Source organism: Orcinus orca, chromosome 3 (genome assembly GCF_937001465.1).
Source record: "Orcinus orca chromosome 3, mOrcOrc1.1, whole genome shotgun sequence".
NCBI lineage: Eukaryota > Metazoa > Chordata > Mammalia > Artiodactyla > Delphinidae > Orcinus > Orcinus orca.
The window spans coordinates 177,537,066-177,554,530 of record NC_064561.1 but is presented as its reverse complement, the minus strand read 5'-3'; the positions used below and the strand labels follow the sequence as shown (position 1 = coordinate 177,554,530).

At 43.6% G+C, this 17,465-nt stretch overlaps 1 protein-coding gene across 8 annotated transcripts in view; it reads right to left on the bottom strand.

The window, feature by feature from the left end:
• SEMA5A (semaphorin 5A) overlaps positions 1-17,465 on the bottom strand; it is a 477,303-nt gene that overhangs the window by 156,192 nt on the left and 303,646 nt on the right. For all 8 annotated transcript variants that reach the window (XM_049708240.1, XM_033436601.2, XM_033436598.2 and 5 more), the window contains 2 exons: positions 9,845-9,943; positions 8,027-8,240 (listed from right to left, as the gene is read on the bottom strand). In XM_049708240.1, coding sequence (XP_049564197.1) covers positions 8,027-8,240; positions 9,845-9,943 — 313 coding nt within the window. The remainder of the gene's footprint in view (positions 1-8,026; positions 8,241-9,844; positions 9,944-17,465) is intronic.

Sequence of the window (17,465 nt, the reverse complement as noted above, 5' to 3'; positions counted from 1 at the left end):
TTGAGAGTCCGCCTGCCGATGGAGGGGACGCGGGTTCATGCCCCGGTCCGGGAAGATCCCACATGCCGCGGAGCGGCTGGGCCCGTGAGCCATGGCCGCTGAGCCTGCGCGTCCGGAGCCTGTGCTCTACAACGGGAGAGGCCACAACAGTGAAGGCCCGCGTACCGCAAAAAAAAAAAAAAAAAAAAAAAAAGATACAATGGATTTCAAGTGTGTTTTCCTCCAGGTGGAGGTCAAGCCTGGAATCTCAGAGAATGGGAGGAAGCAGCAGAGTTCTGTGGAGAAAACCCAAGAGAGAGACAAACGCTGCCTCCAGGGAAGGAAAATAAGCAGGTTGCTGCCTGCCAGTGAGATTAGGCCCCCAAAGATGTCCCTGCTGAAAGCTCACTGACAGATTCCTTTTTCCAAGTTCCTATCGAGGTTTTAGTCCATGTGCAGGCACGCAGCTCCCCCAGAACCCACACACTCAATCTGTACGATGCTACTTTGCAGACGTATTTTTTTTTCCCTTTTCATGGGTTGACTGTTTCCCCGATTTGATTGCCAGTTTCTTGAAGGCAAGTTTGACAGCTTCTCTATTTTAAGCATAGACCATTAAACATGTATTACCCTGCTTTACCATAATCATTTAATAAGGGTTATTAACAATTAGTATTTTAATGCGTTAAGGCTGCTAAGGTACTTCTCTAAACACGTAAGTTTGTTCGAAGAGCGATTTTTGCACGGGAAAAAATCCGATTTTGAAACTTATAGTCGTGACCAAACATATAACTCAATGTTTCAAGTTCCTCCAGAACATTATCCAATTAATCATACTGTCTTTGATAACTAACTGAATACATAATGGTTGAAAATGGGAGTCCACATGAGAACGGCAAAAGAAGATTCTTTACATGTTTGGACCCGCATCAGTTTCAAACATACAAATCTATATTTTTAAAGTTCTGGGTTACAACTCATATGACACGCTCCCTTTGTTAACAACAAAATTCGTATTTCTGCCACTTATGAAACGTGCCTATCTCCTAGTCATTCAACAAATATTGATGGAGTCTCAACTGTGTTTCAGGCACTATATGAAATGCTGACCACACAACAATGGATCCCACCTAATCCCTGCCCTCAAGGAATTCAGAAACTCATGGGTGGGGAAAACAAAGATGTAAACTACTCATCTATTAGTTCACTTATTCAAAAATGATGTAGTGGGTGTTTACCATGTGTCCAGCACTGTTGAAAGTATACGGGATCCATCGGTGACCAACAAGTAAGCCTGGCCACTAGGGAACATTCATTCTAGTGGAGGAAAGGAGACAAGTACTAAAAGCATAACACTAAGGATAAAAGTCTAACGTGACTAAGGGGAATCAAGAGGGCCAGACGGAGGAGGGGGTCGTTTCAAATAAGGTGGTCAGCGGCGAGGTCCCATTGAGAAGTGGCATTTGGGCAAAGATAATGGAGCTAAACCCACTGGCCAGCTGGATTGCCTGGGGCTGAGAGCTCTCCAGATAGAACAGGGACCAGCAAACTACAGCCATCAGGCCAGATCCTGCCCGCTGGCTATGAATAAAGTTGTATGTGCACGCAGCGTGCATTGGTGACGGCTGCCTTCATACTACGATGGCAGAATTGAAAAGCTGCAACAGAGACCATACGGATGCAAAATCTAAAATATTCGCTCTCTGGCCCTTTATAGAAAACGTCTGCTAATCCCTGGAAGAAAGGAGGGAGCCAGTGGCAATGCATGTAAGAGGTTAAAGCAGGAGCAAGGGTGGGTAGGAGAGAGCACAGGGAAGCATCGGGAGCTGGCCAGCACTGCCTCAGCTTTCTCTGCAGGTGAAATGCGGATGCGAGCGGGGTTGGAGCAGGACAGGGGCCACGCGCTCCAGCATCGTGGGGTGAAGACAGCCATGCACAACGCCCGTCAAGAAGGGATGAAAGGGACCCACCGAGTCTTGGGGAAACTGCAACTTCAACTGAAGCTACGGAGGAGCAGGAATTACGGATGAGGGAAAACTCAAGGGAAGAAAGAACAGTATAAACAGCACGTGGGAAGGAGCATGGTGAGGAAAGCACAGTGCAGCCAGGGAAATGCACACTCCGCCTTAAAGCATGCTGAGAGGGCACGTGGGCAAAGGAGCAGCGGAGTCAGATCACACAGGCTGGGAAAGAGAAAACCCGATGAAGGTGTCACAGCCAGCCCTGCTCTCCTCTCCACGTCAGCCCTTGCTGGCAGCTGATGCACGGCCACCACCTGGGTCTTGCTGCACTGGTGCAGGGGCGCAGGCGGGACACCCACTCATGGGTGGACAGCTGTAATGGTGGTGGTATCATAAGACAACGCACCTGGAACTCTGGCATTAGATCCAAGGCACTTAGCTTGCTCAGGGCATGTTGTTGGAACCCTACCACGTAGTATTTATGCTGGGTCTCTGGGAGGTGTGGTGGGAAGATTAGAGGCTTGGTAGGTCCTTACTCAGGGCTCTCTGTATCCTGGCAGGACGTCACCCTGGACAGCCTGATGTCACCACTTGCCTGAAGAGTAGCCCTGAAGCAAAGGAGGTCCCCAGAGGCTTGGGTCCCTGAAGGGTCATGACTTGCCATGTTTGTCTACATGTTCTGACATTCTGAAGAGCATCCTTTGTGCCGTGTGCTTCTCTTGCTCTGGAGGGTCACAGTGCTGAGTTTTGCCAAGCCTTCACTGCAGCCCTTTGAGGGAGTAATTCAGACACAGAATGAGGGGGATGAAATCCGCTTTAGAATGCTGCCTAAGAGAGAGGCACCCCTTCCCCAGAGATCGCGAGGTGGAGGAGGGATGCACAGTGGATAAGGCTACAGTTTAAGCGGATGGACTGTCCACCCCAGTGCTCTGGAGCATGGAAGGAGGAAACGGGTGCAGGCCGGCTCTGCCCTGGGCGAAGACAACAACCCCTTGAGCCCTACCTGATGACTTCTGACGCTTTTTATTGGGAACAAGAAGGGAACACTGTCTGTCGAGAACGAGGAGAACACAGCTGAGACCAGGAGACTGAGTGTGGCCAGAGGATTCACCCGCAACACAGAAAGAGACGTAACAGTGTCATTGGAAAATAAGACGCAGAAGTTTAAGATTTCAACATTTGAGCGTTTCCTGATTAGGGCACTATTGCGGGTTGCATTGTATCCCCCCAAATATATGTTGGTACCTATAAATGTGACCTTGTTTGGAAGTAGGGTCATGGCAGATATAATTCGTAAAGATGAGGTCATACTGGGATAAGGGGGGCCCTAATCCCATAGGACCCATGTGAGGACACAGAGCCACAGGAAGAAGACCGTGTGAACAGAGGGAAAGACTGGAGTGTTGCTGCCACAAGTCAAGGGATGCTGAGGGCTGCGGAGCTACAAGAGGTGAGGAAGGGCCCTCCCCTGGAGGCTTCAAGGAGAGCACGGGCGGCCGACACCTTGATCTTGGACCTCTCGCCTCCAGAGCTCTGAGCGAACACATTTCTGTTCTAAGCTACCCAGTTTGTAGCACTTCGTGGCAGCAACCCTAGGAAACAAACAAAACAAACACAGCCAGCGTCCAAAACGTCGCTGAAGGCATGGCTTGAGGCAGTGAAGTTGGTTGGTGCCTAGCTGCTGGCTGAGGCGGGAGATGCCTGGCACAGGGCTGGAAGAGGCAAACGAGAAACGCTAGCGACCGCTGTACCACTCATGCCGTGAGTTTGCCCTGTACGAGTTAATTAACCCAATTATGGAAAGGGTCTACCTCCCTGTACAGGCAAATTATCCTATACACAATTTAATCACAGCAGGGAAGCTGAAAACAAAAATTCTGCTGACCACGGTTCACAGGTGCTATCCCCCACACCTCCCCTGCCGAGAAAGTTTTCTTTCGTCAACAGAGAAATGTTGGCAGAAAACTGGTAAATGTCCAAACCAAAGACAGGAGCTCTGCTTATCATAACCTGTAAGCAGCTGTTAGCTGAGTGATGGCCTCCCAGGGACCCTGAGCCCGGTAGACACCTGGAGGTACTGAGGATTGTGCAGTAGGTGAATGTGTCCGGGGGACCTGGATGTGGCAGCAGCAGGACATGGCAGTCAGGAGAGTCCAGCCCAGAGGGGCAGCAGGGGGCACAGTGGGGAAAGCACAGAGGAGGCTTGTCCGTGTCAGGAAAGATGGGAAACAAGAGGCTGGTAGGTGTCAGTAATCAGGAACCACAGCCCAAAATGTTCCTCCACGAACCCAGCCAACAGACATTTACTCACTGCCACTACGCATCCGATGTCGTATCAGACTTTGGGGAGTTCTCAGTAATTACGTCTATTTATCGAGTACCTGCTGCATGCCACCAATATTCGTCATATCTTCATGGTCTGATTTTTTATCTCACAACTGCCAGGTACGGCGGCAAGTTATTTCCAGGTTGCAAGCGAGGAAACCGAGAATTGAGACAAATCAGCATCCTGAAGGGTGAGCACTGATTTGCCGGCAGGACTTTCCACCTCCAAAGCCTCCATCCCCTACCTTCTTATACGACCACTGAGCCCACTAAAAGACAGTGACCTCTGCCCAGATAACCTTGTAAGTTAATAGATGTTTGCTACCCTTCTCTCTATCTCCTGCTCTTGACCTGGGATGGAGGGCTGCCCTTCCCCAGCTCCTGGGGCCTGGGTTCTGGGATCTGCAAGTAATAAACCTTGTGACTGTACTTTCTTTGCGTGAGTGTATTGAAAACGCACCTTCAATCAAAGCCCCAGGGTTTTCACTTCCCCAAAACGGGAGGTTGGATGCTGAGGAAGCTGCCTGCCAACCCCACGTGGAAGCTTGTACCTCTTCATTCAGCAGGTCATAATCTGCATATTCTTAACACACCAGCCCTGGGATTTTCCAACACTAAGCTCTATCAAGAACAAATCTAACTGTCTGATCTCCATTTACTGGGCACCTAATATCACACAGGAAATAGGACTCTTCTTGGATACTGCAGAACTAAGGGTGTTTTTAGTTTCATTGCATTTCTTTGCCTTTGTCTCATGGAAGAGGGAGGAGATCTGAGCATTTTTATAAAAAGATGGTGATTATCACCAGAGAGCAAGAAATTTAAGGATATGGAAAAAAAGGATAACAGGTAAGGCACCAACCTCCAGTAAAGAAAGAAAATTACTCCAGAGCACAGTGGAAAGAACAGAGACAGGGTGTCTGGTCAAAGGGCAGATGGAAGGAAAAGTGTGGATTCCAAGAACAGTGAGAATAAATGTCCCTGCATCCGGGCCCAGCAGGGGCACAGAAGCAGAGCTCAGTGGGGCTCAGAGGCCAGAATCTATGCTGGAGGGAGAGTCAGAGCAGAAAACCAGGGCCAATCAGAGGTAGAAATGATACCTCAGGGTTCAGTAGAAGAAAGTGTCCCAAGAGAACACAGGAGAGGGAATCAACACTCAACTTGGGAGCCTCAGGGCTCTCTGTGCTCTGCCCTGGGAGTGAGGGCCTTCCTAGTGGCGAACAAGAGGGTGACACTCCCTGAGGACGGCGGGACAATTCAGTGCCATGCGAGTTATGATGACACCGTGAGCAGAGTGGCGGCTCCGCCATGTTCACCTTGGACTTATTTGCAATCGCCACAGTTGTTGGATAATATCATTTATGATTTTAGGACATATATGCCTACAGTGACTGTGGAAACCCTGGGTGAGCTCTTCAGCTGTCCTTATGACATCACCTGACTCTCAAATGGGAAAGATTACACCCAGAAGGTTAACAGCATCTGAGCACCTGATCAGCCTGGGCATCTAAGTCACATGGAAAGAAACAGTGTTTCTAACTCATGCCATAACCTGAATTATTTTCCCAAGATATTCTTCAGGGTGTCGCTTCCGGGGAAAGAAAGAGATTGTACTCCGAATTAATTTTTACTTTGCTTTCAGCAAACTCTAAATGCAATGCTTGTGGCTGGGGAATAAGTCATTTTGATTTTTAACTGGAAACTGCTTGGCCAGTAAAACTCAACAAATGAAAAGAAAGAACTTTAAGCTACACAGATGAAAGAAAGCATCAGAGCGGAAAGGAAACCTTCCACAGAGAGTCGAAAGGTCCAGTTGAAACCAGTTCAACAGAAATAATGCTAACCTAGGGAATCTAGTTCGTGCTTGGGTTTGAGAAAACAATTCACGTTGCCCTTTGGAAGCTCACGGAGTCATTCAACTTGCTGAAGAAACTGGATGAAGACTCTTTTCTCTACAAGGGAGTCTTTTAAAGGCAAACTGTGATGGCTGGTTTGACTATCTTATTTGACAAAATGCTCGTGTGTATATATACACATATGCATAAATATGCAGACGTGATCATTCTAAACCAGTGGTTCTCAAAGAGAGGCAATATTTCCCCCAAGGAATATCTGGCAGTTTCTGGACAAAGTTTTTGTTGTCGCAATTCAGGAGGTGGGCCATGCTATTGCAACTAGTGGGTATAATGCAGGGTTGCTGCTAACCACCCTGCAATAATCAGGACAAACTCCCTCCCCCCAAAAAAGAATTATCTGGCCCAAAGCATCAATAGTGCTGAGGTGAGAAACTCGGGTCTACAATAATGAGCTGGTACTTGATGAAAAGCCAGTAAATCTTCGTAGGACTCGAAAGCTCAAAATAGTAAATATTATCATGGCAATTACAAGATTTCATCTTTATGCGAACTATCAACTAAATGACTGAGGGAATGGATTACATATGGTGCATACATCTATCGATAACATTGTGTTTGCTACTGTGTGTGTGTGTGTGTGTGTGTGTGTGTGTGTGTAACATTGTGTTTGCTAGTGTGTGTGTACCCATATGCAGAGGGCTGAATTTCAGCTGGCAGGTCTCAGTACCTAGCCAACTTTAACTTCAATTTGGGTGGCTGGAATCACTTTCTATTTGTTAATTGAGCAAGTGACGAAGTTCTAGCCCAGGATTCAAGGGAAGTCTTCTGGGGGTTTCTGATTTCTTCAAAAAAAGGACACAAGGAACGTGGTTCTTCTTCCCCTGGATATTGTCATGTCTGGATGCAGTACCAGGAATTGTAGCCGCAGGCTTGCACCCATGAGCAGAGCTAGCCTGAGGACCAACCTGACAGACTGTGGGTGGCAGAGACAGCGGTGACAGGACTTGGGTCCCTGACTAATTCTTGAGGCATTGAAGTGAGCAACTCTGAAGACACCTACCCTGACCTTCCAGTTGTATGACTTGACACCCTTTTTTAAAAAACTGTGGTCAACTTATATGTGGAATCTAAAAGAAAAAATGATATAAATGAACTTATTTACAAAACAGAAACAGACTTCGAAAACAAACTTATGGTTACCAAAGGGGAAACGTGGTGCGGAGGGATAAATTAGAAGTGTGGGATTGACATATACACACTACTCTATATAGTGTAGCACAGGGAACTCTACTCAATATTCTGTAATAACCTATGTGGGAAAAGAATCTGAAAAAGAATGGATACATGTATACGTAGAACTGAATCACTTTGCTGTACACCTGAAGCTAACACAACATTGTAAATCAACTACACTCCAATATAAAATAAAAAATTAAATTAAAAAAGCACTGGTCAAGTTATTTGGAGCTACCTAAAGCCAAACACATTCTTTTACACAACTGCCTGAAACTTTCATGAAACGCTAGTAATTTCCCTTTTTAGGTATCTAATAAAGAAGTTAAGAAAGAAGGCACATGAGGCTACAGATATCTTTGACATGACATCGGATTTCCTAAACTGCAAACAATAATATGAAAAAGCAGCTTCAGTTTGAGGAACGCTCGTATCACCATTAGCTTTATTATCATGTCCTAAGTGCGGAGAATATCACTTCTCTTCCGAGTTGGCAAAGAGCCATCTGATACCTTTCCACACTGAAATCCAAAAGCGGGTACATTTTGATTTCTTTAGAAAATGAAGAAATTATTTTATTTTTAGAAACGGTGACAGTTTGCTTTTGAACACCAAGTCACCGGGCATCACAGACCAACGAGAGGGGAAACTGGGAGTGAAGGTAAGACTTACCGTTGAGCCATTTGGAGTTGTACTGCGCGGTGCGGAGAGGGGGCAAGACGCCCAGACTTCGGTAAATGGCGGGATCGCGTCCGGGGAAATCCATGGCCGTGGCTGCATAGACCTCCCCGCCCGCCGTGAGGAGAGCCGTGGAATTGTGCCGAGGGCTGTAAGGACAGCGTGCCATGCCGCTGATCTGATCATGGATCTCCGTCAGGTTACTCAGCTAGGTGTGAAGACGAGACAGAGAAACAAATTATCCCCCGGGAAACCCCTTTAAGAGCGTTAATGGAGCATATCCACCCAAACTGCAAAGGAAGCATAAACGCTAAACTCTCTGGGGCTCATACAATGGGACAAACTTCTGCACTCTGATTGGATGAGAACAGTACACTGTGGTCCTCCTTAGACAATCTACCAAACAAGCTCTCTCATCATCCTTTGAGAGTTACTGAACCTCTGGCTTTTGGATACTCACAAAAGATGAAGTGAGATTATTGTCTATGACTTTATTTATAATGCATGGGACAGTGCAGATTTTTCCACTTTAATTTAAAAACCCAACTTCAATATTTATAGAAATACAAATTGCAATAAAATTTATGTACAATTTTATCAATAAAAGTGAATCGAAATATTATGAACAGCGCAAAACTGCATTCATGGGTAAGGATGTATGGACATTTAGCTCCACGTAGCCCAAATTTCCAAGCCTTTAGTCTTTAGTTTTCAGAGAGGCCACTCAGTGCCTTGCAGTCAAGTGGTGGGAATCCAGCATTTGAAGAGCTGAACAATCAGTGCATGAGAAAAGTTCTTTGGATGGGGAGGGAATCTTTGCTCTCCTCTGGTTTCTTTACTCTTACCTGAGAGGTACAAGAGCAGAGGGGTTAGGCAGGGGGGCTCAGATACACTGCCTGCTTTATTAGACGTGTAGCCCCGGGTAAGCTACTTCAAGTCTTTAAGCCTTAGACTCTTATAAAGTGGTGACCCAAAGGGTAAGCAACACATAGGGTGGATGTGAGGATGAAGTTGTAAGGTGCTTCGGACAGGCCATGGTACCTAGGGAGCTCTCTGTGAGCATCACTTCTTATCATCAACATCCTCCCTTTCTTTCCAATAACTGAATGTTATTTGAAAATAATGAATACTAAAAGAGGATGGTAAGCTCAGGTCTTGAGAGAAAGTGTGTAACCAGGAAATTAACATAGTGATATTTCTTCATCATGTTCCTGGAGGAAGATCAAATGAATGTCCCATATAAGGAAGATTACACGTGTGCTCTGATAACCCGGCAGTTCTACGGGTATAAGACCTGGATGCTGAAAATTCCCCTGTCAATAATGACAGGTTAAAATAAAAAGACAGAGGGTGGCATATAACTTTACTTTTCCTAGGGTTCCATTTGTTTGCTAGTTTGCTTTACTTTTCTGACACTCTTCTCATCCAATTTGTAAACTGTATTTTCTTCACTTGGATTATGATTTTAGGTTATTTTAATACTTAACAGCCTCCCTACGATAAAGAAGAAAAAGAAATAAGAATACGTTTAGGATTATGTTTAGGGTCTGGTGGGAAATAAGCTGGTAGAAATAGTCTGAAAGCATATTTAAATTTAATTAAACAAGCTAGAATTATTACCAGTTCTTTATATAATAGTGTTACTAGTAATAGGTCAGTACATCAAATATTTACTCAGTTTGACAAAAGATGTTTTTTAAAATTAAAAAGCAACTCTTTGGAGAATAGAAACACGTTTAAAACTAGGGTTTGAATAGAATGCTTGGATTTTCCAGGTATTAAAATCTGTCAAAGCTCCACCTGAAGCCGTACCGTGCGGTTGGTGCAGACCGGCGTGAAAGCGTTGGTTCCACAGGTAAATAACCTGTCGCCACCCACCAACAGTACCCGGATGTAGTTCTGACATTCCTCCTGAAAAAATTAAAAAATCACAAGAAACTCGTTAAGGAGGCCTGAGCGCAAGAGGAATGGTGAATATGAATACATCTTGTCTAGTTAATAGATTAGATGTTAATTAACCAGTAAAAACAAACAAACAAAACAAAAAATCCTCTCGGATACTGACCAAAAAATAACAACAGAACTCTAAAATAGTCTGACTTTCTCTGCACACTTGCTCAATGGAGGATATTTGTAAAGATAGATATAAATAGACGATCAGTTAAAATCTCAAAGCATGTGTCTTCTTTTGAGGAATGGGCTTTCATTTTGAGTTGTAGCAGATAACAGTGTGAGCCCTAAATTGCCTTTGACATATATTAGGAAAATAAATAAACACTGCTCATGAAACAGTGTCTTAGAAAACTTCCCCGGGAACTTGAAAAAACATGGTGAATGCTTCTCCAGATGCTAGGGTCACATGGGAAACTCTGATTGCAAATTGCAAGAAGTTTCACATAAAGTTCTCAAAATGCATACACAGCAAGAATCTATAAACATGTTTGATTCTTTGATGAAAAATTAAAATATAACTAATAAGTCAAGGATGTCTGGAACAAGAGGCATGAAAGCTCATGCTGAGGGATGGCTCACAGCTGAATTGTTTTGCTGTGATTGCAAAACATACATAGAAGTCTAGGACATGGTCACAGTAGTGCAGGAACTTTCAGGTAGAAAGCTCTTCATTCATTCAGCCAGCAAGCATTTACTGATTAGATACTCTTTGGCAGAGACTGTGGAAAAAGTCACAATCTAGGCCCGTAGCGCAAAATTAAAATACACGGAGCTGTCCACGTACTCTAATGAGGAGTCACCGGAGAGCAGCATATTGCTAGCTCCGGAGGAGAGGGGAAGGGAGGAGGTGTAGGAAGGCTCCCTGGAGGAGATGACACCTGAGATAAGTTTCAAAGGAAGAGTAGGATTTGCTGAGGCTTCCTTGAGGAGGTACCCCCTGACACTTGCAGGATTTTACCGAGCAAAGGAGGGAAAACACATTCTCAGCAGAAAGAATGGGCTGTGACAAGGCATCATGGTTGGAGAAAGCACCATGCTTTCACTATGTACAGAAGAGGTAGACATAAGCTGGGGAGCCAGACACAGGCCAGGTGTGCCAGACCAGTGAGTTTACTTTTTATTCTGAATGTGAAGGAACCGTTTTATGTTTTTACTGCATGCAGTTGTTGTTTTTTTAAACATCTTTACTGGAGTATAATTGCTTTACAACGTTGTGTTAGATTCTGCTGTATAACAAAGTGAATCAGCTATACATATACATATATCCCCATATCCCCTCCCTCTTGCGTCTCCCTCCCACCCTCCCTATCCCACCCCTCCAGGTGGTCACAGAGCACCGAGCTGATCTCCCTGTGCCACTGCATGCAGTTTTGACCTGAGGTGATGTTTGTAAATGAAGGACCACTCTGGACCATGTGGAAGCTAGTAGAGATGTGATAGGGCAGTTCAGGAGACGGGTAAGGAAACTACTTCCACAATTCAGTCCCTCCTGCTTCCGTGTGAAAGGGCAAAGTCAGACTCCAGCAAATGAACAGGAAATGGTGACTGACCAACCAACCAGACCTAGAAGATGCTGCATGATGATATATCGGTTTGACACACATTTCCCCAATCAGGAGGATCTGGATCTAATGGCACAGCAGTGCTCTCTTCAGTGGAATGGAGCCTCAGTCTCCACGAAATGTTGCTTTGCCATAACTCAGCCTGTGGCATGGCCTAGCTGTGGATATAAAATGAGCTACAATATTTGAATTTGTTTTCTAACTGTAAAGTGAAATATCGAAGGTAGATAATTTTCCTAATACTACTACTAACAATAAAAGCAACAAATTATCCTGCAGTCTAAAAAAAAAACAAACAAACAAAAAAACAACTAATACTAAACTTTCTTTGATTTTTTTGTATGGAAATATGTTAATATAAATGTTTCAGACATTACATGAAATTTCTAAAAATCTTATATGTTCTGGTATAATGTTATAAGTCATAATTCTAGTTATTACTTTAAAATGTATATCTCAGAAATAACTAAATTTCCTTGCCAATTGCATTATTATGAACTTTCATCAAATCTTTAACCGTGGTCATTTTTAAGTCTTTTGTCTTTTACAGACAGTTCTGGGTGTACTCTGATGCTTTTGCAAAAATGTTCCAGTAAAAGGGTTTCATCTTCAAGGAATTCATGGAAAAGACTCTGACAAGTACAGGTTTCTGGTAACTGACTATACTGCTGAACTGAATGAATAAGCATTTTCAGAACTCTAATGGAAAACCGATGAATTCATAAAAGTGCTAACAAAAGATCAAGATGAAAAAAAATTAATTACATGGGACTGAGTGAACTGATGAGGATGATTACAATTTTTGTGACTTTCTGTTTGAATTAAAAAAAAAAAATCCCACGAGGACTCAGAGGCAAAAAATATACCAATCAATTTTCACTGCAAAGTAAAGGAGCTGTTACAGTGGAGGATTCCTGGACTGAATGTCAATATTATGACATAGTGTGAGTGTGTTTCGTGTTTGGTAATTGCAATCATTGTTGCTTCTGTCGTGTTCATCCATTTACAATGCTTGGTGTCAGTCTATTTATCTCCTGTAAAAATAAAATACAGTGTGTGTGTGCGGAAAAAAAAAAAACAACAAATTATCATTGGCTGCTAAACTGAAGATACTTTGAAGAAAAAAAAAGACAGAATGAAAGATCGAAATTAACTATTAGACGAATTAAGAAATGAGTGTCAAAGGAAGACAATAAATTGAGTAACTGAGAAAGGTACACCTGATAGGGAGGCTTATTTTGTCCTGCTCTGTTTTGCTTTTATACCTGGGGAAAGGGAAGGAGAGTTCTGAAGAGAAAGAACAAACCAAGACATCAAAAAGGCACATCGTTATCCCTTCCCAGGGTCAGGGAGCTCTCACTCAGAGAACACAGAGGAGGGGGTGCGCCGCCTCAGAGAGCAGAGGGGCACAGAGCTTGCAGAGACAGGATCAAGGCCAGGGTGGAAACCCCAGACCTAATGGCGTCTGAGGGCACTCCAGAAAGACAACTCGGGGAACACAGGGCTGAGATGGCTCTTGATGGCCGGAATGGACAAAGCAGACACAACAATGACACTATAATAAAGAATGAGAGAAAATTACAGACAGTGGAGAGATGTGGAGATTTTGTTTGTTTTCTGTTGCTGCTTTTAGAACTCTCTCAAGAATGAGTCAAAACATAAAAGAACTTTTCGCGTTTTGTTTTTTTAAAGCAGGAGACTGACACAGGTAGAAATGCTCTAGAGGCAGTCATATCACCGTGAACTTGGCCAAGGGTAAGTTATTCCAAGAGAATCCTCCCCATTGAAAAGAGGTGCTCTCATGTCTGAGTCTTACAGACCTGGTGAAGAAAAAGCAAGGGCCTCTAATCAATTTTGGGAAGAGAAACAATAAAGATAACAGATGTGGTGTTTATCTTAATCTCCCAAAAGAAAGACAAAGTGAAAACAGGACTGTCGGTCATTAACCTTCCTGAAGGCCCATTACAAACTTGATGAAGAACTAGAAAGATGGCTGGGGATGTGATACCCAGGATGCTGACGTGTGTCAGAGCAGAAGGACAAATCCAACTGGTTGTCAAAAAAAATCCTGGAAAAAAGTAAATGAGGGAGGGCACAATATTATTTCAATTAGAACAGAGAGGGACTTCCCTGGTGGTCCAGTGGTTAAGACTTCGTCTTCCAATGCAGGGGGTGAGGGTTCGATCCCTGGTCGGGGAGCTAAGATCCCACATGCCTCGCGGCCAAAAAACCAAAACATAAAACAGAAGCAATACTGTAACAAATTCAAGGAAGACTTTTTAAAAATGGTCCACATCAAAAAAATTTTTTTAAAGAATTAGAACAGAGAATTTAAAAAGTATGTTCTGGAAATCACGAGAATACACTGTACCCTCTGGGAAAGGTTACCTGGGCTGTGTGTCTCCCCGATGCTGATAGGCTCCCTCATGTTGAGTGAGGATGTAGGGAAGGAAGCAGGTAAATGTCAGGAAACTGGACAATCGGACATGGAGGCTTATGCAGTCTTTACTAAGAGGATGCAGGCATCACCAGCTCCGTGAAAGCCGAAGTTGCTTATGTACGGTAAGTGGGGCCTGAGGAGGGTAATGCTTTAGGTAAGCCCAGCATGCAAGGTTGGAGGGAACAGAGAAGAGGATGGGGGGGGGAAGAGTTCTGTCCCATCACCAGTGAGGCTGGACGAGCTCTTCTCACCCTCTGTGTCCAATAGGAGGAACCACTGGAGGCGGGGTGGTACTTCCGTGTTTCTTCTTAACTGTCCAAGGCTGAACTCATTCGCCCGACAGTCTGGGTCAGCTCAGCTCAGCCCCTTCCTGTTTCACTCCCCTAAATGTTCCCTCATGGTTAATTCACAAACTGCTCAACTGATTCTATCTAGAAACAGACTGGATGTGAATCCTAAGCAAATAAATACATTGCAAATAACAACTTTCTTTTTCTTTCTTTTTTTTTGATGAGAGATTGGAGAAAGTCCAAGCAAAACAGAATGTAAAAACAGAAATGAAAGAAAGCAGAAGTACTTTGCTTTGGAGCAGAAGATCAATTTATGAATCAGTGGTGGCGCAGTGGTTGAGAGTCCGCCTGCCAATGCAGGGGACGCGGGCTCGTGCCCCGGTCCGGGAAGATCCCACATGCTGCGTAGCGGCTGGGCCCGTGAGCCGTGGCCGCTGAGCCTGTGCGTCTGGAGCCTGTGCTCCGCAATGGGAGAGGCCACAACAGTGAGAGGCCCGCGTACCGCAAAAAAAAAGAAAAAAAAATTTAAGAATGACAGGAAACGGCTGAGTGCCAGGCCCTGTAATACTGAGTCTCCTCATGATGGTGATCCCCAAATCCAAATTCTCCTATGGGAAAATCCATAGTCTATCACTTTGTCAGTCTTTGCTACAGACAGGGGCTTTTCACGGGTTACCTGAACCTACTACAAGTACTGCTTGGACCACGTGTTTTAAAATAGAACACAGAAGTCCTTTCAGGAGGTTCTACTCTAGGTTTATCTTTTAAATGAGCTTATCTAAATGTCCATGATAAGAATCTCACCTGAGAATTTGTTTCTTTTCTCCCATTTCTGTAGCTCAAAAATGGCATAAGGGGATTTAAGGAATTCCAGTTTTCCAGGAAGACACAGTGCACATTCCAAGGCTCCCGGGAGCCTGCCAGCACATGGCTTCTGTTGTTACAATGAAACTCATCTACCTCACTTTGATAATAGCACTTAAACATTAAAATAACCCGCTTGTGCCTGCAGTCCCACCGGTGGGTCAACCTGTCCTTGACTTTGAAGCAATTCCTGCTTGAATTGAGAGCTGACATGCACAGTTGCTGACTCACCGAAAGAGCTTTTAGATGCGACAGCCGATGCCCACTTGATCTCAAGGACATAAGACCAAGGCCCCAGCAGAGAGAGCATGTGTTTGGGGACAATTTTCTTCATGAAATAACTGGGTTTGCCCTGCAGCACTTCCTCATATTTATTTCCCAAACAGATGTTCTGCTTGAAGAAAGGCTAACTGTGGGTCTTGAAAAACTGGACCATCCAATCAGATGTAAATATATATATAAACACACACACACATATATAAGACATATATACATATATAGGAGACATATATATTACATATGAATATATATGCATACATATTACAGAAGCATTTATATAAATATATAGACATACTATTATGTCCATATTTAGATATATAAATATAGATATTTATATGTATATCTATAAAACTAAAAATATACGGATACACATATATATGAATATATATTAAAAGAGTGTATGCTATATAAGTGTATTAAGAGAGTATATTATATATATTTATTTACCTAATGAGATTGTTTTCAACTGAGCTCTGACTCCAAGGGGAACTTGTTAAGGAACCTCAATTTTATGAACCAAAATTTGGTACGTGTAATCTGCACAGGTTGTTAGTATCTGATCTTAAAGAACCCTCCATTTTTGGAGCAATTATACAGAACAAAGGCAGTTCTGTATTGTGCTGCCTGCACCAGTTAACTCATAGCTTTCCAAATATTGGCACCTTGGATGAAAACGTTGTTTCACCCCCTACATCACAGGTTCCCAGGCGGGATGGCATCGTGTTTTTCTTCTCTGGAATTTACCTGTTTATGAGCAGAATTTGACAACCTGGGAAGCAGGACCACAGGACACAGCAGGAAGAGCAATACACAGAGCACTGGATTCTAATCCAAACTCTCCCACTAACTTGCAAAATCATTCTAGGAACTTGCTGTTAAAAATACTGAAATGAGATCACAAACGAGAATCTTTTGAAAATTATAAAGTATAATATGTGCATAAAGGAGCTCTTTCATTCCCTTAATAATCGGTTGTGTTTCCTCTGTGAAGTTCCTAAAGGTCATGGTAGGAAGGGCTTTGGTTTAGACATAATAACCCCAAGCAGACAAGGAGCTTTTGTTAGATCACAAGAGAATCAACTATTTACGTTTAAAATAACATTTGTGTAAAACACATTTAAATACTTCTAGAAGCCAATGTCTAGAGTGATGTTTCAAAAATAACTAAATCCAACAGATTTTATTATGAAACCTTTTTGAATCCATAAACAACACAGATTTCCCACTCCTGTTTTCATAGATAGGATGTTTAAGCCATTTCAGGTCAAGTCACCCCTTTTCTCCCAAGTGAGCTGAAAATTTTAAGTAAAATAGAATTCAAAGCTCACCAAGAATTGACAGTCTCCGTCCTCCCTTCTCTGCTACACAGGCTCAAATCAAAGATCTGGCTACATTTTCTTGACGTTGATTCCCTAAATGGTCATTTTAATCGACTGAACGTGAAATGATGTCCGTGTCGGTCCCAGCAACATGGGGAACACGAGGAAATGTGCCCTCTCTCTTCTCCCCTCTGCAGCCCGCGGAGGAATGCTCTCCCCAGAGGACTGAGTGGGCGCACCCCTGAAGGCCCAGCGCCTCATCCACGCTCCACATTCTTGGCTCTGCAGTAAAAGGCATTATGTGGAGAAGCACAGACCACTTTTCTTAGGGTAGGAAAAAATGAGTTCAGACAAAATGGCTAGCATTTTTCACATTTTTGAGATGTCACATTTTGCATTACTCTATTTCAGGGAGAAGGGAAACTTTGTAAATTTGTGTGTAAGTTTCCATATTACTCTAACGCCAACAAAAATAGAAAACAATTGAATTCTTATTTCTAAACTCAGGGCTACTAAGAAAATCTGAATTCCACTCCCCCAAAGAGATGTTACATTTCAGTCAAATGGACACTATGGAAATGTCTCCTGATTTGGCTCCTTGAAATGTCAGAACAGGGAAATTGGGGTTGAATGAATTCTGAATTCAGGGACTAGACCTTTGGAGCTGTTTGTTTCCTTCCCTTCTGTGTTCCAGGAGCTGGGCTCAGGGTCTCTGATGGCTGTTGT